Consider the following 25,384-nt stretch of genomic DNA (forward strand, 5'->3'; position numbering starts at 1 on the left):
CTTGCTAGTGTGAGTACACCCTAAGGCGCTCGCTCACTCAGTACACGCTGGAGGCTCGTTGCAAAATGGCTTATGCGTTTAACAGACCAGAAATAGAAGATCCTCCAATAACCAACAGGTCTGGTGTTTGGGTGCACTTTGGATTCCCTGTTAAACGCATTGGCCATTTTGCAACGCGCCTTCAGCCTGTATTGCTGAGTGAGCGAGCGCCTGACTGAGTAGCCTAACATAAACATATAAGTTGGTGTTTTTTTCTTCTTCGGGGGTGTCAGGGGCATTGCCTGTTACGTCGTTTGGGTTATTGGGCTACCTTGTTGAACGCATATCATTATATTTCACATTTTTTTTATTTTCCAAAAATAATTAATTAGTCCAACGAACCGTTCGGTCCATAATGCGTACCGCGTACCGAACCGAAAGCCTCGTACCGAACGGTTCAATACGAATACGCGTATCGTTACACCCCTAATATATATATATATATATATATATATATATATATTTATATATATATATATATTAAATATAAAAATTATAGTGAAATAAGACTATTGTTATTATTAACATTTAATAAATTGCATCAGTTTGGATTCTCATTGGGTAGGCCACAGCATTGCCACTGCATTACACTGAAACATCATTTCATGACTCGCTTGATGTCCCACAGTCAAATCAGCATTAGGCTGTCTGTTTGCGCTCTGGAGTTGTGATATGAGGTGAAAGTAGATAGATTACAATGTGACATTGTTTATTTATCTTTTGAAAACACTGGCATGCCTCCTGATTTATCTTGGGAGTTGGCTGCAGAGCTTGGCAGACATTCATTATGGTGGGTTCAATTACACATATCCAAGTGAATGATCTATCAGGAATGAATCAGTGATTACGGAGGATTATTTGCTGCTAACTGGAGATGCTATTTTTGCAGTAAACAAACCTCCGAAACATTTAACATTTGATGTCATCAGCAGCGACTTTTTAAACCAGCAATTGTTCTTGCAAAAAGGTCTCGCTGGTGACCTGTTGAGAAACATGCCATCTCCTGTAGCTTTTCATGCATCACATCAGACTGGACATTACTGACATTGTCAAATTCATTACTGGTTTTTCTGTGTCATGTTACGTTATGTGTCATTTTCAGTGAGAATTTAAATTGGTTAAAAAAATAAAAAGTTATAATATGATTTCAGAAAACTTATAGTGCACAAATCTATACTTTCATGGTGCTGATTTGTGTAGTTTGGCCAAAAAAAAAGGTCATTATAAACTGTTGGTGAAAAGTAAAGGAGAAAGAAAAGGAGTTTTCATAACAGCATATTGGTTTGGAATGCTATGAGGGTGAGTTAACAATGGCAGAATTGTAATGGACAGGTTTCTGTGTCCTGTCCTGTCCTGTCCTGTCCTTTTAAAGCAGGTGCAACAATGATTTAAAGGGAGGTGAACTGTCCATCAAACACTCTTAGTGACATTTGATACTGCTCATTCTACTATAGACTGGATCCTTTGAAAGTTAATGTCAGGCCAAAGATGAGAGAGAGAGATAAGATACACCTGATGAGAGGAGGAGTGAGAGAAAGAAAGAGTAATACCTTTACTCTGTTTTCAATATTCCATGCATTTAAAATAATGTAAGAATCCTCTGAAGATTTTGGGAGTGAACGTCATCAATTCAGCCTTTAGACTTAAATGTCACATGAATTCCTACTGGAGTCACATTTTGGGCACTTTGTTGAACATTTGGCTCTAAAGACACTACACAGAGCAGCTTGAAATTTCAGTAACCATTTGCTATGTTGTTTTTAACCCTTTCTATTTCTGTCTTCCATCAGGTCGTGTCACAAAAGCTTATATCTGATGCATCTTTAATTCAGCATTTCTACTGTTCATTACAATGATTTTGAAAGCTTCAAAAACACAATTCCATGACATAGTTTCTAACAGCACCTTTTCTGTAATCCATAGGCCCATCTGTGTGTAAGTGAGCAGAGTGTTTGTGTGTGTCCAAACTGAAGTCCCCCGAGATGGTATTTATTGATGCTTCTTGTAATGTCACAGTCTTCAGACATTGATTAGAGAGATGACAGTGCTTATCTGTTCTCCAGTGCTACTGTTTACTGAAGCCTTTAGTGACTTTAAATCAAACACAACTGGATTTCTTTTCATTCTTTTCTTGATCATTCTTTCAATTGATCATTCAGAACTTTATTCTTTACCTTTCATCCACAGGCACCTTTTCTGTTTGATTCTGCATCATTTCTGTCCTTATTTTTTCTTCTTTGAGGTCTGTTTTTTTTCTCATTTTCTTAATCTCACTCTCTCTTTTCTCTTATTTATTTATTGTTAAATAAGTCTCATAGAATCAGCAGTGTGCTGATGAAACTTCAGTGTTTTAAGAAGAAATGCAACTCCAAATCATTCTTTTCTTATTTGTACCATCTACAACATGGTGTGATCAAAAATTAATTGGCAGTGCATTAAACCAGTCAGGTTTTGTCCCCAAATGTCTTTTCAAGAACGTTCCTCTCTAGGGGTGTGTGTAGGACGCCAATTGACCAGTCACACACACTCCAAAGCAGAAAGTGTGCACATCTCTTTCACCACCGTTACCGCTGAGAGAACAGAAGCCAACCGTAGGAAGTCTCTGATCAGCTGAGAAGATCTTCAGCTCCAAGACGATCCTAAAATTAACTAACAGTATAGTCATGTTTTCAGCAAATTACAAGGTGCTCCAATAACAGCTACTTTTTCAAGTGTAATGGCTTTAGAGAACAAACAAAGTTGTAGAGTGTGTTTAAATTATACTTGTTTAGCAAAACTTTAACTTTTCAGTGACACTTCATTCACAAAATGATAAAGAAATCATTTAACAAATCAACACAGAGAGAGAGAGAGAGAGAGAGGGGGGTGGGGCCTATTTTAATGATCTAAATGCAAAGCGCAAGGCGCAGGTGCACTCAGGGCATGTTAAAATCCACTTTTGCTATTTTAACAACGAAAAAAATGTCCGGAATGGTTTGTCCCTATTCTCTTAATAAGTAATGGGCGTAACGTTCAATAAACCAATCAGAGTGTCATCTCCCAAAAACCATGGGAGAAACCAGGCTAAGCTGGGGGGCCAGTTCTCCTCTGACCAGACGAAACCAGTAGTTCAATTCCAGGCTGAAGCAAAGTCAGATTGTGCGGAAGAATCATCTGTTTCTTGTGGTCTTGTCCTGGTGGTCATCTGAGACAGGGTCTTTACAGGGGATCTGTATCTGGGGCTCTAGTTGTCCTGGTCTCCGCTGTCTTTCAGGGATGTAGAGGTCCTTTCTAGGTGCTGATCCACCATCTTGTCTGGATACGTACTGGATCCGGGTGACTGCAGTGATCCTCTGATCTGGATACAGACTGGATCTGGTGGCTACGGTGACCTCGGAATAAGAGAGAAACAGACAAATATTAGCGTAGATGCCATTCTTCTAACGATGTAGCAAGCACATCGGGTGGTATGGGAAGTGTTCCCGGTTCCGGTTTACCTAATCAGAATCAGAATCAGAATCAGAATGAGCTTTATTGCCAGGTATGTTCACACATACGAGGAATTTGTTTTCGTGACAGAGCTCCGCAGTGCAACATAACAGCGACAGAACAAAAAACACAATAAGGAATAAAAAATACAAAAAAATACAAATAGGTGGGTAAGGATTGACAATATACAAATTGACAATGTATGGAAGGTATATTAAAAAGAGCATTTATGTATGTACATGTATATTATGTGGAAAAATTGTAACTGTACGCTAAGTATGTGTGTTTGGATAAATAAGTGTATGTGTATATAAATATAAATATAAGTAGTATAGTGTGTTCCATGTATGTACATGTATATTATGTGCAAAAGATTTACGTGTACGCTAAGTATGTGTGTTGGATAAAAAGTGTAGTGTAGTGTATATAAATATAAATAGTGTAGTGTGTCCCACAGTTATTATCAGCTGTTCATAAGATGGATTGCCTGAGGGAAGAAACTGTTCCTGTGTCTGGTCGTTCTGGTGCTCAGTGCTCTGTAGCGTCGACCAGATGGCAACAGTTCAAAGAGGGAGTGTGCTGGATGTGAGGGGTCCAGAGTGATTTTAACAGCCCTTTTGCTCACTCTGGATAAGTACAGTTCTTGAATAGATGGGAGGGTTGTACCGATAATTCGCTCAGCAGTCCGGACTACCCTCTGTAGTCTTCTGAGGTCCGATTTAGAAGCTGAGCTGAACCAGACAGTTACTGAAGTGCAGAGGATGGATACGATGATGGTGGAGTAGAACTGTTTCAGCAGATCCTGTGGCAGGTTAAACTTCCTCAGATGGCGAAGGAAGTACAACCTCTGCTGGGCCTTTTTCACAATGGAGTCAATGTGAATGTCCCACTTCAGGTCCTGAGAGATAGTGGTGCCCAGGAACCTGAATGACTCCACTGCAGTCACAGTGCTGTTCATGATGGTGAGTGGGGGGAGTGCAGGGGGGTTTCTCCTGAAGTCCACGATCATCTCCACTGTTTTGAGCGTGTTAAGCTCCAGCTTGTTGAGACTGCACCAGACAGCCAGCTCTTTAACCTCCTGTCTGTAAGCAGACTTGTCACCGTCCTGAATGAGGCCGATGAGTGTGGTGTCATCTGCAAACTTCAGGAGCTTGACAGAGGGGTCCTTAGATGTGCAGTCATTAGTGTACAGGGAGAAGAGCAGTGGGGAGAGAACACAGCCCTGGGGAGCTCCGGTGCTGATTGTACGGGTGCTGGATGTGTATTTTCCCAGCCTCACTAGCTGCTGCCTGTCTGTGAGGAAGCTGTTGATCCACTGACAAACGGAGGTGGGCACGGAGAGCTGAGTTAGTTTGGGCAGGAGGAGGTTTGGGATGATCGTGTTGAAGGCAGAGCTGAAGTCCACAAACAGGATCCTCACATAGGTCCCCGGTCTGTCTAGGTGTTGCAGAACATAATGCAGTCTGATGTTTACTGCATCGTCCACAGACCTGTTTGCTCTGTAGGCAAACTGAAGAGGATCCAGCAAGGGTCCAGTGATGTCCTTCAGGTGGGCCAGCACCAGTTTTTCAAATGACTTCATGACTACAGACGTTAGAGCCACAGGCCTGTAGTCATTTAGTCCTGTAATTTTGGATTTCTTTGGGATGGGGATGATGGTGGAGCGTTTGAAGCATGAAGGGACTTCGCACAGCTCCAGCGATCTGTTGAAGATCTTTGTGAAGATGGGGGCCAGCTGGTCAGCACAGGATTTCAGACAGGCTGGTGTAACACAATCTGGGCCTGGTGCTTTTTTCCTTTTCTGCTTCCTGAAGACCTGGCGCACCGCATCCTCGCTGATCTGTATTGCAGGTGTGGGGGAGAGGGGGGATGCAGGAGGTGTGAATGGTGAGAGCGCTTGATTGGAGAGGTGTTCAGGGTGGGTTGCAGGAGTTGTGAGTGGTGTGAACAGTTGTTTGGAGAGGCATTCAGGGTTGGTTGCAGGAGTTGTGAATGGTGAGAGCGGTTGATTGGAGAGGTGATCAGGATGGGTTGCAGGAGCTGTGAATGGTGTGAACGGTTGTGTGGAGAGGCATTCAGGGTTGGTTGCAGGAGCTGTGAATGGTGTGAACGTTTGTTTGGAGAGGCATTCAGGGTTGGTTGCAGGAGTTGTTATTGGTGTGAACGGTTGTGTGGAGAGGTGTTCAGGGCAGGTGATGGGTGTTCTTTCAAACCTGCAGTAAAACTCGTTCAGATCGTCTGCCAGTCGTTGATTTTCCACAGTGCTGGGGGGTGGTGTCTTGTAATTGGTGATCTTCTTTAGGCTTTTCCACACTGATGCGGAGTCGTTCGAAGTGAACTGAGTCCTTATTTTTTCAGAATAATTCCTCTTTGCCACTTTGATCTCCTTTTCCAGTGTGTATTTAGCCTGTTTATACAAGACATTGTCCCCCTTCACGTAAGCATCTTCTTTGGCCTGACGGAGCTGTCTGAGTTTTGCAGTGAACCACGGTTTGTCATTGTTGTAATTTAGTTGAGTCTTGGTAGGAATACACATATCCTCACAGAAACTGATATATGATGTTACAGTCTCTGTGAGCTCGTCCAGATCAGTGGCAGCAGCTTCAAAAACACTCCAATCAGTGAGGTCAAAACAAGATTGTAAATCCTGCTCTGCTTCATTAGTCCATCTTTTTACAGTCCTTAATACAGGTTTAGCTGATTTTAGTTTCTGCCTGTAGGTCGGTATAAGATGAACCAGAAGGTGATCAGAATGTCCCAAAGCTGCTCGTGGAACAGAGTGAAATGCATCCTTTATTGTTGTGTAACAGTGATCCAATATATTACTGTCTCTTGTGGGACAAGTAACATGCTGTCTGTATTTTGGCAGTTCACGGGAGAGATTGGCTTTATTAAAGTCCCCAAGAATGATTAAAACAGAGTCTGGGTGTTGTTGTTCTGTGTCTGTGATCTGCTCAGCGAGTTTCTGTAAAGCTGAGCTCACGTGCGCTTGAGGAGGGATGTAAACACTAACCAGAATGAACGAATGAAACTCCCGCGGCGAATAGAACGGCTTGCAGTTAATGAAGAGCGTTTCGAGATTTGAGCAGCACGTCTTCTTTAACACAGTTACATCTGTACACCACCGTTCATTGATGTAAAAGCATGTCCCGCCGCCGCGCGATTTCCCCGTTGATTCTGCGTCGCGATCCGCTCTAAACAGCTGAAAGTCCAGCAGATGGAGCGCGCTGTCCGGTATGGTGTCATTCAGCCAAGTTTCCGTGAAACACAGAGCAGCAGAGTGAGAGAAATCTTTATTTGTCCGAGAGAGCAGAAGCAGTTCGTCCGTTTTGTTGGGTAGAGAGCGGAGATTTGCCAGATGGATGCTAGGCAACGGCGTTCGAAATCCGCGTTTTCTGAGTCTCACGAGCGCTCCCGCTCGCTTTCCCCGCCTGCGCGTCCTCTTGAAGCGTGTGATCAGCGCAGCCGCTCCGCCGACAAGAATGTCCAGCAAAACATCAGAATAGTCGAAAACCGGTGAAATATCGGGAGATGTGTGTTGCCGAATATCCAGCAATTCGTCCCTGGTGAAACTGATTGCAGGAATATAACTAAAGACAGGACAAACTAACAAAAACACAAAAACAACTGCAGAGCACGTCACGGAGGCAGCCATCCTGTATCGGCGCCACTCAGAGTGAGCCATAATTAATGCAGCCTAAAAATCCTTTAACGGATTTGGATATTAAAAGCATATTAGTATGTTATGTGTAAGCCAGGTTAAAGAGATGGGTCTTTAATCTAGATTTAAACTGCAAGAGTGTATCTGCCTCCCGAACAATATTAGGTAGGTTATTCCAGAGTTTAGGCGCCAAATAGGAAAAGGATCTGCCGCCCGCAGCTGATTTTGATATTCTCGGTATTATCAAAGTTTTGAGAACGTAGAGGATTATAATGTAAAAGGAGCTCATTCAAATACTGAGGTGCTAAACCATTCAGGGCTTTATAAGTAATAAGCAATATTTTAAAATCTATACGATGTTTGATAGGGAGCCAGTGCGGTGTTGACAGGACTAGGCTAATATGGTCATACTTCCTGGTTCTAGTAAGAACTCTTGCTGCTGCATTTTGGACTAGCTGTAGTTTGTTTACTAAGCGTGCAGAACAACCACACAATAAAGCATTACAATAATCTAACCTTGAGGTCATAAATGCATGGATTAACATTCCTGCATTTGACATTGAGAGCATAGGCCGTAATTTAGATATATTTTTGAGATGGAAAAATGCAGTTTTACAAATGCTAGAAACGTGGCAGATCATCTACAGGACAAGCAGGAATCCACCAGAGCTTCCCGAGGTGAAGAAGGCATGTGATGAAGTAGAATTTCATTCATCATTATAAGTAGTAATAGGCTGAATTGCAAATAGTTAGCCTAATTCTAATACACGCAATGACTATCCATCATTAAATTTTTATATTTATGTAGCCTTCACAATAATAGTCTTTTACACTGTAATCCTTCTTTTTTTATATTTGGCATGTTTGTGTGATTCGCATCCCTGTGTGTAATTAGCAAAGTCAACATGCACTGTGGAACCGCCCAAAGGAGCATTTTCTACCAACGCGCTCTTTAAATAACAAAAAAAAAAAATATTCCGCCATTGACTTTAGACCAGGTTTGAGTTGGTCTATGGTGCAGTCTATTTAGCTCCTTAAATTAGCAAAACGCCAGCAATGCGCCTGATCACACCTCTTTTTTAGACCAGCACACCCATGAGTGCACAAATGGGTGCAAATGTATTTGCTAATTAAACAACGTGGTGCTGGATGGGGAAAATGCGAACTAGAAACTAGCAAACATACTTGCGCTGCTCCTTGCGTCGCATTGCGCCGAGTGTATGATAGGGCCCAGAGAGAGAGAGGGCTGCAGATTTCAAAACCATTTTAGGCTATGCAATCATTTAATTTGTCAAAAATAATACAGAATAGTGAATATACTTAAAAAAAAGGGAGGCAGAAAGAAAGGAACAAAGAAAGAAGGAAAAAAAACTGTGATTTATGATTTATGCGAGGCTTCATACCCTCAGTTTGATTTAAAAAATAGATTAAAAGCCAACAGAGAGGGTTTATCACACAAGCCCACTGAATGGAGACTGTAACTTCAGAAAGAATTTTTAAACAATCACGAGTCACATGATTTTCTGAAGAAGTAATTAAAGGATGTTGGAATCTGGCAATTTTTTGGAATCTAGGTGTGGATTTAATATGGAACAGTGATGTATTGAGTCTTGAACACAAATTTGACAAAGAATGGGGTCTTCTCCAAACCCATTCCATTTATAAGACTGGGCTGTCATGGCTGCTGCAACCAGAGGAGCAATTAACAATCCAGCTAATTAGCACAATAATCAGCCATAGTGTGGTGATTTATACATAAAAAATAGACACACAAACACAAAACAAACTGTAGACAGACATCCTCAGTAGATCAGGCCTCACCATTTACTGTTGCTGTGAAAGTCAATGTGAAGTCAAAATTCACTGTTTTCCAGTAAGTACATACTGTATATATTTTATTAATGTTTATTTATTTGAACATCTTGTTTCACCGAGGAATACATCACATGGAAATGGAACATTTCACATAATGCCCTTTTGAAGTAAGCAGAATGGCTTGTCACCAGCATGTGTTGTGATTTGCATGCATGCACGGCTAACAAGCAAGACTTCTTTGGTCAAACTGCCTCACCAGAAGAACCCATCCTGCATTTCTGTGCCTGGTCCTCAAGCATTAATATTCCTAGAAATATCTGATGTAATGCATTCTGATTTTCCATAAAACCATGATGGCTCTGAAATGACATTTTTGTAATGTGCAGTCGGGACTTTCTGCAGTTTTCACAAGGACAGACAATGTTGTTTAGCTGCCTATGAAACACTATTGAACTTTGTTATTCTTGGACACAGTAGCTTTTCTACCATCATTGATTTCTAGAGAGCAGAACTCAAGTGGAAGAGATTAGGCTGCTGTCCTGTTATTTCCACTTTAAAGTGTACTGGTCCATTCATATGAATTAAGAATCTTGCTTAAGTGTCTCCTCCAATATTTTAGGTTCTACCTGGAACAGTATTTTGAGATCTGAAGTGCTGAAGCATTTTTTTCTGAAGGTTTTCTCTTTAGAAAGTGTATTTCTTACAAAAAAAAGTAATGTTTTAAAGGGGTCATATGATGCTGCTAAAAAGATAATTATTTTGCGTATTTGGTGTAATGAAATGTGTTTATGCAGTTTAAGGTTAAAAAAAACCTTATTTTTTTACATACTGTACATCATTGTTTTTTTCTCTATGCCCCGCTTTTGAAATGCGTTGAAGTCTCAGCTCTCTGAAAAGCGAGGTGTGCTGTGATTGGCCAGCTATCCAGCGCATTGTGGTTGGCCGAATGCCTCAAGCGTAAGACGGAAATGTTATGCCTCTTAACATATTGTGAAGCCTTGTCTGGCCGGAGCGACCAGACAAAAACATAAAACCCATTATAAACGTGAATTCTAGTAGTGTTTTCTTTTGGAAAGCAAAAACTGAGTAGTTTTGCTTTCTCAATGGAACTAACTAAATCTAGAGTGAGCCACGGCTGACTTGAATGAGCGGATATTGTCCTCTTTTGCAAGGCCAAACAAAGTAGTTTCGCTTTCATAGCGTCTATATGACATAGAGGCGGCAACAACAACAATACCGCAACGAGAATAAAAGGTATGCCTTCTTTCTTTGCCTGAGCAACTGTGCGGCGTTATGCAAATCTTCTCCCATACTGACGTAGATATGTGGGGGTGTGATAGAACAAGCCATTTCAGGGGTGTGTGAATGAGTGTTAACATTTATAAAGAATATCTCTTTGGATTTGAGACTTTAGTCTTTGCAACTTCACAGATCACAGATCCAAAGAGAAAGGAAAATTTGAAATCGCATCTGCTTTGAAAAAGCATATGACCCCTTTAAAATGTAATTAGCTTGAAAGAGAACATTTTTCATTCTTAGATGCTCAATTCAGGCTATGCTGCATTTCTGTTTACTGGAAAAGAAAAGAGACTGGCAAGCTAGAATGTCAATAACTAATTTTTAATGTAAAATTTCTCAGACAGGAGCCTTGTGTTTTCAAAGGCGGCTTCCTAGCCTGTTGTAATTCAGTGCATTAAACCTGAAATAGCTTTTCTGCATGTAATTGCAGGTGCTGCACATAACATATTAATGAAGGACACAGGACAGGGTGGGACTATATGAATAACTCACTCTGACAAAGTCAGGAAGGACTTAGTGCCGGGCTGTCTGCTTGACGGAGGCTCTCTTTTCATCCTGTATTGCCTGGTTGGCAGTGGGTTTTAGTATGAAGAGAGGGTGGAGGAGTGGTGGGAAAAAAATGTGTGGGGTGTGGACAATGGAGAATAACGCAATGAATTAGCTCTTCCTTTCTCTCTCCTCCCCACATGCACCTTCTTTTCATCCTTGTTAAAAAAAAGAGTTTTGCTTTCATTCATCCATGGAAATAAATGGGACTTCAAGTCAAAATCTGTAAAAAAAAAAAAAAAAAAAAAAAAAAAAAATTGGAGAGAATTTTTTTTTTTAAACTGTAATGTGAATTACTGTTTTGTTTTTTTTTGTTTATATTTATGGAGCTAAATATTTAACATTCTTTAAGATTAAAATAAAAAAAGCAGTTTCTTCCAGCATTTCCTATTCCTGACCTATTCCTGCTATGTCTTTACAAATGACACCATCACACTGTAATGCTCTATATCAGTAATATAGCATATCTTCTGTACAGTATGCCTTGAAAACAACCTGACGTGTATAAGACAGACGATTTGTTTGTTTTGTTGTGATAATAGATAAAGATGATTTGTTATACATACGGCTGGTGTTTTTCAACAGGCATTCTGTATAAATTAGTCTGTCCACATGAACGCGTTTTCCATTACACTGTGCTGTTTTTCAAATATTTTTCTATGCAAACATATGCTAGACTAGACAGACGTGTGACCACAGCTTATGTCCCATGTCTTTTGCAGCATCTTGCGCTGCATTCAGGATTCCATTGCGATGCTCAAGTTAATTATAATTTTTATAGTAATGAGGCTGTCATGTGATGAAAGAATTATTCAGAACCAAAACTTGATTAACAATAAAAAAAAAATCCAGGAAAAACTGCATAGCCTTATGCTTGCAGTATGGGTGATGTGTACAGTCATGTGATGAACGAACGACTCAAACCCGAAGACCCGGGAAGCTAATTAATAATTTCTATTTCCTGTAAAGACTGCATAGCTTTCTAAGCAATGAATGAAACATTTCTGTTTCTTATAATTTGGTCTTGGTTGCATTATATTTATATAATCTGATCAGTATTTGCCTAAATATATGTGTTGGGTAATTTGAAATTTAAGGAGCAGGTCATATGGGTTTTCGAAAAATATATTTTTTGCCGTTTGTAACATAGCTATCCTTCCTAAATTTTTTATCAAAAAAGTGCATGATAAATAAAGATATTGTCTCTCAAAAGAATCTCTAGTCGAGTCTGAACCACCCTAATGAGTCGTCATGATTTCAAATCTTCTGCCTGCTACCTATATACGTCACAAGGTAATAGATTTGCATGATTTCCGCATGCCCACAAAACATGAACACTCTGACCTGCCCACAAACACTTCCGCCAGTTAGTGTTTACATAATGTCGACTATAGGCAGAGTGGGGGGCACCCACTGGCAGATGAGCCACAAGCACTTTTTATATGTTCGATATTTCATGAATTTATGTAACACATACCTTATTCTACATTAAAATACATTTAGAATGAACAATAAATGCTGTACAAATAATAATAATAATAAAAACAATGCATAAAACCCTTTCCGAATTGCCAAATCTCACAAATTTTCAGTCAAATCGTTCTATGTGTGCTAGATCAGAGCCAGTTTCTTATTCTCCTAATAACTGATAAACTTATTTCTTATAGCCAAATTAGAGCCCGATGGTCCCTGACTTTTTAATTGGCTTCGAGCCAATTTTCAACATCATAGTTCAGCTGAACAGTTCTGTGTTCAAATGCACGCAATAGGCTTAAGCTTGCCACAAAGCATCAGAAAAAGTAATTTCCCCAAATGTGTCAGGGGAAAACATTAAGGAGATATTTTAATTATTTGTGTTTTCTGAATCTGTGTCGCAAGGATGAAGTTGCCATGCCTGACTTGTCATCTCCTCATTAGACACACCTTTAGAGAGAAGTGCATAGTGCAAGAGTTTTTGATTTGTATTATTTCGTTATGTAGTAATTTAAAGTTTTCTATAGATATATTTATCATGTCTGTGAAGCATGTATTCACTGAATTTCGGTTAATTTTTGTGAAGCGATCCTGTTCAAGATGAGACGACAGAAAGCGCATCATGTTTGTTTTCTTTATTTTATTAAAATGTTTTGTTGTTTTTGTGACTGCACCCAAAAAAGTAGACCCTTTACAGTTACGAATAATGTATTAATCGAGTCTTACCTTTTATGAGCAAAAATGATGCCGTATCCACTGACAAAAAATGCAAATGATCACACTGGCACCTTTATGACCTGCAAAGTGTCTCCATACAAACTGTTGGATATAGCGCACATTTATCTAGGTTTAACTTTTAAACATTGTTATATGCTTGAAATTTTTATACCTATAGATTTTATTTTAGGCTAGTCATGATTCGAGAAGGCTAAATTGATCAAACATACGCTCACTCGTTGCTGGCCACTTGGTCATCGCCTTAAAAAACAAAAACTTATATTTATCGAACAAAAATGCTCCAAACGATTTTATAAATTAACTTTATAAAAACAAAACAAAATATAATCACGTTGCCATTACATACAAAACTGAACCATTTTAATAGCTGAAACAGTAGTATAAGCTGTTTTGGTAGAAGGGGGAAAATACGCATCATGTGAAAATCGGCTGTCCAATTCAGCCAGCACTGACTCAGTCCATATACATTTTTTTTTGGTGGGTTTATTAAAATATACAATACATTTTCATTATTCAGTTAAGCTGCTAAACCAGGGAAATAATGAAAAGAGAGTCCTCTCATGTAGTCTTTTGCGACAAGTTAAGAATCATGATGATGAGTCATGGCTCGCGAGGATGTGGCTTAAATGTATGGAGGCATCGATCCGATACTCAGGATTTTCAGGTCATTTTCTTCGGATTGGGTATCGGTCAGACGAGACCGATCCATATCCGATATTGTGTGTAAACAATTCTATGTTATTGTATTGCAACCATTTAAATTAATTAAACAATTTAACTTTGTGACATTATAATATAAAACCAATACTAAAAAGTTCAGAAAACATCCCTGTTGTTGCACAAAGTTCCATTTTTGAATTACCTTTTTATGTGTTTTAAAATAATTTTTACAACTTTTAATGTATGCAATAATTTAAATCCATTAAATGAAAACACCATTTGATCTAAAGGTATCAAACCAACTGTAAAATATACAGAATATTATTCAGTAAAATGCACAAGGCTTAGTTTTTCAGATTATGCCTTTATTGTTTTTGTATACAGTATTGAATCCATATTTTTTCAACTGTTTTATATACGGTACACACTTAAATTAATTAAACTGACACTGTTTGAGATAAAGGTATCAAACCAACTGTAATATATTCAAAATATTATTATTTATAATGCACAAGGCTTGGTTTTTCAGATTATGCCTTTATTGTTTTTATATTCTTTTATTTTATCAAAGGATCCTGCTAGCACTTTAATTTATCCCCCTTTACTCATACTGCACAAAAAGTGGTTCCATAACGTAGAATGTTACAGGAACTGATTATTACAATTGATGATCCCACTGTGTTCTGGTTAAAATAAATATATATATTTATATATTTTTTTATTTTTTTATCAAAGTTTTATTAAAGTTTTAATTATTTATTAAAGTTTTAATGTTTGTTTTTAAGGCACTTAATGGGCTCACCCTAACCTATACCACCGACCTTGTTCAGCCATACTCAGGTCAAAGGTCACTAAGATCTTCAAATAAAGGGCTCCTGCTTGTGCCGTGCTTACGGCTTAAACAGAGGAGTGATAGAGCCTTTGCAGTTGCTGCCCCACGTATGTGAAACCAACTCCCCAAGGAGATCTGCCTATTAGATCTGCCCCCTCCATTGCTGCATTCAAATCCAGGTTAAAAACTCTATTTTATTCATTGGCCTTCTTTGTTCCCTAACCTGGTACTTCTGTTTATTTTCTGTATTTCTGTATTTCTGTGTTGTGTGCCCTGATATTGAAGGCTTTATTTTCATTCATGTTTTATTTAATTATGATTATTGATTCTATGTATTTTTATTTTTTAATGTCTTTTTAGCTATTCATTGTACAGCACTTTGGTCAGTTTTGCACTGTGTGTAAATATGCTTTATAAATTAAAATTACTTACTATTTATTGCTAAGGTTTGCATATGGTGGTGTTCTTAATGACACCTTTCCTTATAATATATACTATTTCTAAAATAAGAAATATCCCAATATGTCGCCTTGCTTACAGTATTGCAGTGTATCGTAATATATCGTATTGCAATCCCTGTATCGTGATACATATCATATCGCCAGATTCTTGGCAATGCACAGCTTTATTTATGACTTAATGTGTGTATTTTAGGACAAAAAAATGCTAATTATAGGCTTGCTAATCATGCACAGATGGACTATAATTTTCCTTCTGATAGTACAAGGCACGGAATGTCTTTGATGATGCCAGTTCCAACAGGATTATGTGATTTTGTAGAGGTTGATGTTTGTGGTCTGGTAATCTTTTAAGCTTCTTTAATGGACATGCCACCTTACACACATACTGTTCATACACACACACTCTTACAAACACCCACATATACAGAATACACACACAAACTACTATGTTATCTTTCTTTATTCCGAATTCAGTCTTGAAGTCATGGCTGCAGTCTTTGACTGATGGTCTGGGTGTAAAGGCCAGTTTCCTTGTCAAACCGCGAACTGCACCCTGCTGGGTGGAAGCCCATTCACAACACCTGTGAGTGTCTCTTTCTTTGCCCACAGAGACCATTGAAAACATCTTTCTGTTAGTGTGAAATCATCCTGGCTGCACAATATATGTAATTTCTGGTAAGAGAATAAACCATCATCTGTCTCTATAGGCGTATCTTTAATGTTACGACACAGGGCCTTTTCAAATCAATGACACGGTGACTGAAGGTGTGCTGTGAGTTGTGGATTAGTTAGTTAAATTTGGCGGTGTGTTAAAGGGTTAGTTCACCCAGATAGCAAAATTATGTAATTAATAACTTACCCTCATGTTGTTCCAAGCCCGTAAGACCTCCGTTTATCTTTGGAACACAGTTTAAGATATTTTAGATTTAGTCCGAGAGCTCTCAGTCCCTCCATTGAAGCTGTGTGTATGGTATACTGTCCATGTCCAGAAAGGTAAGAAAAACATCATCAAAGTAGTCCATGTGACATCAGAGGGTCGGTTAGAATTTTTTGAAGCATCGAAAATACGTTTTGGTCCAAAAATAGCAAAACGACGACTTTATTCAGCATTGTCTTCTCTTCCGTGTCTGTTGTTTGAGAGAGTTCAAAACAAAGCAGTCTGGATATCCGGTTCGCGAACGAATCATTCAGTTCACCAAATCGAACTGAATCATTTTAAACGGTTCGCATCTCTAATACGCATTAATCCACAAATGACTTAAGCTGTTAACTTTTTTAATGTGGCTGACACTCCCTCTAAGTTCAAACAAACCAATATCCCGGAGTAATGCATGCACTCAAACAGTACACTGACTGAACTGCTGTGAAGAGAGAACTGAAGATGAACACCGAGCCGAGCCAGATAACGAACAAAAGACTGACTCGTTCACGAGTCAAGAACCGGTTGCATCGGTTTTTGGATCACCAGTAGTTCTTTCGGACAGTTCGATTCAATAAACCGGTTGAAGAAAACGGTTCACCGGTTCTTTTCCGCTCGATATAATGGCGTCATTTGCGATGATTGCCCTTTATTCAAGCCTTCGGTTTACCCGCGCTCATAACACTAGCACAGAATCAGTTCAGAATCAATCATCAAAAGAATCAGTTCGTTTCATGCGCTCTGTGTTTCAGTCTGCTTCACGCTGAATCACAAATGCGCAGTATCATCAGCTCCTCGATTCTTCTTATCTGGCTCGGCTCGGTGTTCATCTTCAGTTCTCTCTTCACAGCAGTTCAGTCAGTGTACTGTTTGAGTGCATGCATTACTCCGGGATATTGGTTTGTTTGAACTCAGAGGGAGTGTCAGCCACATTAAAAAAGTTAACAGCTTAAGTCATTTGTGGATTAATGCATATTAGAGATGCGAACCATTTAAAATGATTCAGTTCGATTTGGTGAACTGAATGATTCGTTCGCGAACCGGATATCCAGACTGCTTTGTTTTGAACTCTCTCACACAACAGACACCGAAGAGAAGACAATGCTGAATAAAGTCGTCGCTTTTGCTATTTTTGGACCAAAATGTATTTTCGATGCTTCAAAAAATTCTAACTGACCATCTGATGTCACATGGACTACTTTGATGATGTTTTTCTTACCTTTCTGGACATGGACAGTATACCGTACACACAGCTTCAATGGAGGGACTGAGAGCTCTCGGACTAAATCTAAAATATCTTAAACTATGTTCCAAAGATAAACTGAGGTCTTACGGGTTTGAAACAACATGAGGGTAAGTTATTAATTACATAATTTTGCTATCTGGGTGAACTAACCCTTTAATGCCTGACTGTGAACGATCCCTTTGTTCTGATTTGGGCTCTCATATATTCCTTGAGGTAAATTTTTTAATCCTGTTTGGTGATAAAGGTCTCTAATCTGGATGACAAATACATTTGTTAAATTCATTATATAAAGATTGCAGAGATGCACAAAATTCAAATCCCCAGATCAGGGATTACAATAAATAGTGCCATTGCACCCTGTACGTAAACCGTGTCTCTATAATTGAGTATTAGTCCATAATATGCCATAATCTGCATAAGAAGCTGTGTGGATTTTAAAGGGGTAGGGGGGGGTTGCAGTGTTAATATTACAGTAAATTCGAATCTAAGTCAACTCGCACTGTGATTTGCGTATTGTTTCATCTTGTTTCTTTGATTTGCTTGTTTCTTTATTTGCTGAGAAGCATCTGTTGAATGTTGATAGAAAACCTGCATCATTAAAGAGATGTATCTTCTACTATCATTTACTCTGCCTCATGTTGTTTCAAACCTTTGTGTGTATATATATATATATATATATATATATATATATATATATATATATATATATATATATATATATATATATATATATATATTCGGTATATTTGGTTGTCTGGTTGATTGATTGGATTTGTGACTTTGTGTGCTGTCTATCAGCTGTATCTTGCCAATGTTACATAGAAGACTGAAGTTCCCCTTTGAACTGTATCTCCTGTTGCGTTAATCGCACTATGGGAAAGCTCCTGTTTACTCTGATACTGAAGCCTTATTTAATCTCGTTCGTGTAGCTGCACGAACCAATGGTACTTAAACCGCCAAAAGGGGTGGAGCCGACTGCTATATAAGTCGGCTCTGAGTGCCATTTCATTAGAATATATTTTCTGAGCAAATTTCCACTGCGACATTGTTGCAAATGTTGTACCGCAAGTGTGGCTTGCAGCACATGGAGGGGTTTCCTGCACGATGCAAAGGGGCAGTGCGTCGCCTGTCTGGGCAGTGCTCATGCAGAGGCTGTTAGAACATTAATCTCTCCCCTCTCCACTCACTAATCACCTTTTTCCATGAAGGTGGTTTTCCCCAGTCTGCTCAATTGATATCATGTCAGCTCAGGTCCTGCATGCATCATTGTCCTCTCAACGCCACGATTCACCCATGTTTTTCACACATAAGGATCAGCATCCCTCATCATCTGTGAGTGGCTTGATTTCCTTCAGCGGATTAGAGAAGGAAGCTGTTGTGGAAGATCCTATGTCATTGAAAGCTTCAGATGCATAAGAGTGGGAATGTTCTGGCAAAGACTACGACAACCCTCTTCCGATCCAGACAACACGGCTCAGCATAGACAGCAAGCTGATCTGAGCTCTTATCAAGGCTGTGGAGGATTTCAGCCTGGCTTGACTGCTCTAGAAGAGCCATCCATGGCCTCCTTGACGAGTGGTTCCTGCAAGGGGGCTCACCAGTGGCACGCCCAGTTCCTTCCAAGCAGTTCAACAAGGAATTCACCAGTATGGGGCACACCCCCTACTCAGAGCAGGTTTGCTTCACACAATGGTGATGCTCCAAGTGTTCCAGGCCAAGCTTTTCTGCACCATGGATAAGTCCATCCAGAGTTTTGATGCCTTGATAAGTCCATCCAGCAACCTGCCAAGCTGTGCAACCCCAGCCTAAATCTGAGCCTGGGCTTCAGCAGTGCCCCAGGACAGCCAAACGCTACCTGTTTCCTAGGCGTCAAGCAAGGGTGGCACTTCCATATGGCAGACTATGACAGTTGCCAAACTCCATTCAAAAGAGTGACCCCCCCCCCCCCCAGAACGTTATGGAAAGGGGGACTGGTGCAGTGCGAATGCAATCACAAATTTACTTTGATTCTGCCTAGATATAGTCATGAATTTTGCCGGAACGATCCCTGATAGTTCAGCAGCTAGTGGCGTCATTCTAGCTGGGGACTTTAAATCTGGCTTTCCAGAGGATGCTCAGTCCCTCCGCTATTGGCTCAAAGCCCATGTCCCATCCCACACTTGGTGCCTGTGATTTTTTCATCTCAGTGTAACCCACTGCTGCATCAGAACTGTGGCCCCTTGCAAAACGCCTCAATCAGGCAATCTGTTGGGACTGGCCTCCAGTAGGAAGGTGGTCACGAAAGATGCCTCCAACCTAGGTTGGGAAGCTCTGTAGGAGGGCAGACGGGCGTTAGGCTCCTGGTCAAACCTGGAGCAATGCTTACACATCAACTACCTCAAGATGATGGTAGTTTTTCTAGCCCTAAAAACTGCTGAAAGGATTCAGCCTTTAAATGCCTCCTTTTATGTGCACAGGGCAAGTTCCTCTCACAAAGAGCAGTTCATGTGCCAGGCTGACTGAACCAGGGAGCAGATATGCTGTGCAGAGACAATGTAGCTCCAGGAAATGGAGACTACATCCCCAAATGGTTCAAATGATCTGGTCTGTCTTCAGGAGGGCAGAGTTGGACCTCTTCACCTTTCCACAACTTTTACTGCCCAATTTATTTTTTAAAGCAGCAAGATGCCCTGGTCCACGATTTGTCCAGTGATTGCCTGTACTCCCCCCTGGTGGATACCATTGAGGAGATACCTCATGCAAGCAAGGGGTATGATTTGGCAGCTCCGGACAGAGCTGTTGAGTCTTTTGTTTTGCCCCTCGACAGGAGGCTTTGCAGCTCCCCACAAGTGTGAGTGTGCCTAATACCATTTTGGAGGCTAGAGCTCCATCTACAAGATGGCTCTTTGTCCTTAAATGGTCAGTCTTTTCTGACTGGTGTGCTGCACAAAATGAGCACCCGTCATCCTATTACATATCTTATGTGCTAATTTTTTTAAAAAGAGATTGGACAAAGGCCTCACCCATTCCATGCTCAAAGTATACGTGACTGCTATCACGGTGAATCATTTTATCACGGAGAGCTCGTTGATTGAATCTTTTGCCCTCATACTGTGCCAACTTTGGACTTATCTATAGTCCTCAGGGTCCTACGGGGCCCTCCCTTTGAGACACTCCAGTTGGCTGACTTGCAGCCCCTGTCGTTTAAGACCACTCTCCTTCTGGCTTTAGCGGCGGCCAAGTGAGTGGGTGAGCTGCAACACGTCCGTTAGTGCTTCATGTTTTGAGTTTGGGACTAACGACTGTAGAGTTGTCCTCAAGCCAAGAATCATTTTATCATGGAGAGCTCATTGATTGAATCTTTTGCCCTCATACTGTGCCAACTTTGGACTTATCTATAGTCCTCAGGGTCCTACGGGGCCCTCCCTTTGAGACACTCCAGTTGGTTGACTTGCAGACCCTGTCGTTTAAGACCACTCTCCTTCTGGCTTTAGCGGCAGCCAAGTGAGTGGGTGAGCTGCAACACGTCCGTTAGTGCTTCATGTTTTGAGTTTGGGCCTAACGACTGTAGAGTTGTCCTCAAGCCAAGATGTGCCAAAAGTGCTCACCACTTTATTCAGAGCACAAATCATCACCTTTCTAGCGATACCCAATTCAAAAAATGAGCAGGGTCCTAATCCACTCTGCCCAATTCCTGCCATTAGCGAGTATGTTGAGCTCTCTGGCCCAATTCAGCATTCAGAGCAGCTGTTTGTATGCTTCGGAGGCCACTCTAAAGGCATGATGGTCACGAAGCAGAAACTTGCTCTATAGTGTATCCTATAGCCCTGGCTTACACCTCAGCAGGTTTACAGTGTCCCCCACTCCACCAGAGGCATGGCCTCCTCCTTGACTTGGTCCAGCGGAATTTCTATTGGTGATATTAGTGCAGCAGCCAGCTCGTCGTTGCCGTCTACCTTCACCAGATTTTATAAATTGGACCATCGTGTCCTGCAGGCACGGATTTTGTCAGCTTAACCTACCTAACCCCCATTTGTAAATTGAAAAGGTCATGTTATGTAGTCCTCAGCCAAGCGGCTTGGGGTCCCATTATTAGCTCCTGCTTACAGGAGTCCTCAGTATGGGTGCTCTGGGGCTGGGTTCGCAGAGCAGCTTCATTCTGCACTTGCTTAAAGCACGGCGTGATTGCATCCGTTCCCCATAGCAATTTTAATGCAACAAGAGAGGCAATGCGAAAGGGAACACTCTGGTTGCATACATAACCTTGATTCCCTGAGATAAGGGAATAAGCATTGCATAGGCTTCTGTGCTCTAAGGCTGTACACGAGTTGATGACTGTCGCTTCAGTCAAAAGTTTGTGATGAAATTACACTCAGTCGACTTATAAATCAACTGGCTCCACCCCTTTTGGCGGGGTGAAGCGCCATTGGTTTGTGCTGCTACACGAACGATATTCTCCAATAGCTCTAATATTTGCATCAGACATTTTAAATATAAGAAACTGCACTATTTGTTACTTGCCCACTGCAGCACCGCCCCTACTGTCATTTTGCTGTTTTATATAAATAAAAATTATATTGTTCAGTTGGAAAACAATAACTACCATCAAACTTTTGGTTACATAATATCTTTAAAATATATTATCTTGTGCTCAACAGAAGAAAGAAACTCATACAGGTTTGGGAAGATTTGAGGGTAAGTAATGATGACAAATTTTCATAATTCAAAACTATTCCTTTAAACTAAACAAATTCCCTTTAAAATTAAATTACCATTGGAAATGGAGTCAACTCTGTACAGTCTAAGATATTTGTGGATGGTTTACAGTTTCCCTCTGGTTTGTAATGGACTATAAATCTATTTGATTTTCATAAATTGCATCTTGGTTGTACTATCATAAATCACATCATAAAGAGCTTTTGTTTGTTGGAGGTTTTGTTCAAGCTCCATGTCTGTAAATGTTTTATTTTATTATTATTATTATTATTTTTTTTTTACCTAAACAATGTTTGGATGAACCTTAATGTTGAAAAACAGGGTTTTGGATTGTTTTCAGTAGCCAAAGCTTACTAGGGGACTTTTAGCATTTTAGGGTATCTTGTATTCAATTAAGGTGGATCAATTCAGTGGAATAACAATTTAAAGTGTGTTTGTTCAGATGTTTGCTGAGTATTCTCTCTGGTGGCTTGGTGAAAAATTATTTGCTCAGCTTCTTGGAAAAAAAGTAATTAGATTCTTTGCAAAAAAAAAAAAAAATCATTGTGTTTCCTCTAATTTTCATTGGGATTTGTAATACATTGATCTACCTACATCTTTAAAGAACTGTTCTTTAAAAACTTTGTGCTGAGCCAATCTGAATCCAGGCTTTGCTGAAATGAACCTAGCACACAGCACACATGTGGAAAAATAGTTATTGTGTGAAAGTTACAGAAATGATTGAGTAACATTTAGTTTTTTACTTGGAGAAAAAACAAAATTCCACCTCCACCAGACTTGTTCCGTACAGTGGGCTTGGTGCATATTGAATGCTTTTTTTGGGGGTTTTATTAATATTTGATTTTCCAGCTCCTGCAGTTATAAAACTTTTTGTGCTGTCTCAGACTGAATTAATTTACAGTCCACCTTTTTGGAATCTATGATCAAATATTTATTACAATGCGCAAATAAATACATAGGAGAAAAGAATGGGAAATAAATGTGTTTAAATGAAGTCAAATATTTTTTGACATGTTATACCTCTTATCCAAGACGCATTTGTGCATAAATGTAATTATTTTGTGCTACAGTATAGTCATATACTATGGGAAAACAATGCTCCAGCGTACAAAGCTGAGAATATTGCTACCATTTTTCTATGCCACAATGCCCTTTTTAAATTTACACATCACACATTGTCAGATAAATGCTCTGGAAAAGCCTTGGGTTTGAAATCTACTTTTTATCATTGTAAAAAACAAGGGTAACTATATGTATAAGTGTTTGTTTCCTAACCAGCGGCTCTCATGTGGCAACATTTATAAAATGTCATATCTCATAAATTATTTAAGTCCACTTTAACTAGATTTCCTTGAGAAATTGTTACACTGGTGTTTAACAGAAGCAATAAATTAGCAACATATGGCAATACACTGAAGAGAATTACATTTGCCCTGTACATTTACCATCTGGACATATTATCCCACCTGTTCTCTGCGGGATCACCCTGACATTTGCTGCATTAATTGTCACTGGTTGATGAAAATGAACCATAAGTTATATGATGGTCAATGTACTTAACTTTTGTAAAGTTGTGACTTTGACTCCTTGACGATCTACTTCTCAAGCCTAATTGTGTTGCTGTTTTTTCTTCTCTTTCTTTTTCTAGCCTGTGAACTCATGAATCAGGGGATACTGGCTTTGGTGTCATCAACGGGATGTGCTGCAGCTAATGCGCTACAATCTCTTACGGATGCCATGCACATTCCTCACCTTTTCATTCAGAGGAATGGAGACGGCACACCCCGTGCTGAGTGCCAGCTCAATCCCAGCCCCGATGGAGAGCGCTACACGTTGGCTGCACGCCCTCCTGTTCGTCTGAATGATGTCATGATCACGCTCGTCTCTGAACTCCATTGGCACAAGTTCATCGTTTTCTATGACAGCGAGTATGGTGAGTGACGTGAGTGGGTACAGGTGAACCTATCCCATCTCCAGTCAGGAGGCTGGTTGTAAGTTGATGATAGGAGGGCAAGGGGTGACACTAATGTGAAGGGAGAAATTTACTTTGTGACATGAGCTGGAATTTGCGATTCATCATGATATTTTGGTGCATAACAAATTTGAACTTTTTCGAAGCAAAACATTTTTTTTATTAACAATTAATGCAGTCCATGAGCAATGCTTCAAAAAAAATAAAAAATAAATAGAAATCCTTCATAGTACAAAGACATCAGCTATGAAGTTAAAATTTGATGTGAGCAGCTGGACTCTGGCAGACTAAAAGGCAGACTGTCAGTTGTTAACAAGCTCTAGCATTGTAGTGTTATGAAAACCATAACAGTTTTCAAGATATAAATGTGGACTTGAATTGCTTTAGATTCCTTCATTGAGCAAGAGATGCTCAACTCTATGGGAATCAGTTTGGCTATAATTCCAGAAATGTGTCCATAAGGGTCAATATTACAAAATTGAGATTTATTAAGCTTTCCATTGATATATGGTTTGTTAGGATAGGACAATATTTGGCCGAGATACAACTATTTGAAAATCTGGAATCTGAGGAAAAAAAATCTAAATATTGAGAAGACAAGGGCCACTTGTGCTTTTAGGGGGCACAATTTTAAAATTCATTTAAGTTTAAACTTGTAGTATTATTATTCATTCAGTCATTTTTCACAATGTCATGCATCTGGTTTGCTGTAGTGTGTTTTGGGACATATTCCATTAGGATTTGTTGATGTTAACAAGCCAACTATAGAAGGAAACGAATTTCCAGTGGAGACCAATAGGGCTTTTTCAGCAGGTTAGTAAATGTTTTTTATTTGAAATATTCCCCAAAAATATCTTGAAATATCTCAATTATCAAATATGTATAAGTACAGTAAATGCATTTTGCTCATTTATAGATCAGTTGATCAGTTATAGTTGATCTATAATGTGTGATGGGGAAAGTAGCCTAATAGTGTAATCTATTAACCTTGCATAAAAATCTGTCTTTTTACTTAAGTACCAGATATGGGTGTCATGTCATAAAATATTTGTAGTATGACTGACTTTGTATCTAATGTGAATTTAATAAAAACATTGCAAGTTACTAATTAGCCTGTAACACTTTCATTGTACAAAAAGAGAGCAAAGAACCTTTACATTATCAAAGAACATCTTCAGACCAGCAAGTTCAAGCACTCTCAAAAACTCCCATAATAATCTCTAAAACTGTTTAAACTATGAAATTAATATCTTGCTTACATTTGTACATCTTCACTTTGTTGTTTCTTGTGAGAGAATTAGCTTGAGTATTCAGTCAGCAGTTTTGTCTTAATCCTAACCTGCCTGTAAGATAATGGCTCAAAGCACATTCGCTGATAATTCTTCTTCTCTGTTTTCTAGTCCTAACTGACATTAAAATTAATTTATGAGTTGAAAGGTGTGTTCAAAGAATCTGCTGACAATTTTTTACGCGTTTTTTGGCATTTTTCCAGATAACGCATTCAGGTACTTAACTTAATCTGTCATTTTTGATCATACAGATAAGAGCAATACATAATTT

At 39.5% G+C, this 25,384-nt stretch overlaps 1 protein-coding gene across 4 annotated transcripts in view; it reads left to right on the forward strand.

Annotated features, from left to right (window-relative positions):
• LOC132111562 (glutamate receptor ionotropic, delta-1-like) overlaps positions 1 to 25,384 on the forward strand; it is a 299,116-nt gene that overhangs the window by 154,421 nt on the left and 119,311 nt on the right. For all 4 annotated transcript variants that reach the window (XM_059518965.1, XM_059518966.1, XM_059518967.1 and 1 more), the window contains exon 3: positions 23,501 to 23,785. In XM_059518965.1, coding sequence (XP_059374948.1) covers positions 23,501 to 23,785 — 285 coding nt within the window. The remainder of the gene's footprint in view (positions 1 to 23,500; positions 23,786 to 25,384) is intronic.

The sequence above is a fragment of the Carassius carassius genome, chromosome 31 (assembly GCF_963082965.1).
Source record: "Carassius carassius chromosome 31, fCarCar2.1, whole genome shotgun sequence".
In the NCBI taxonomy this organism is placed as follows: domain Eukaryota; kingdom Metazoa; phylum Chordata; class Actinopteri; order Cypriniformes; family Cyprinidae; genus Carassius; species Carassius carassius.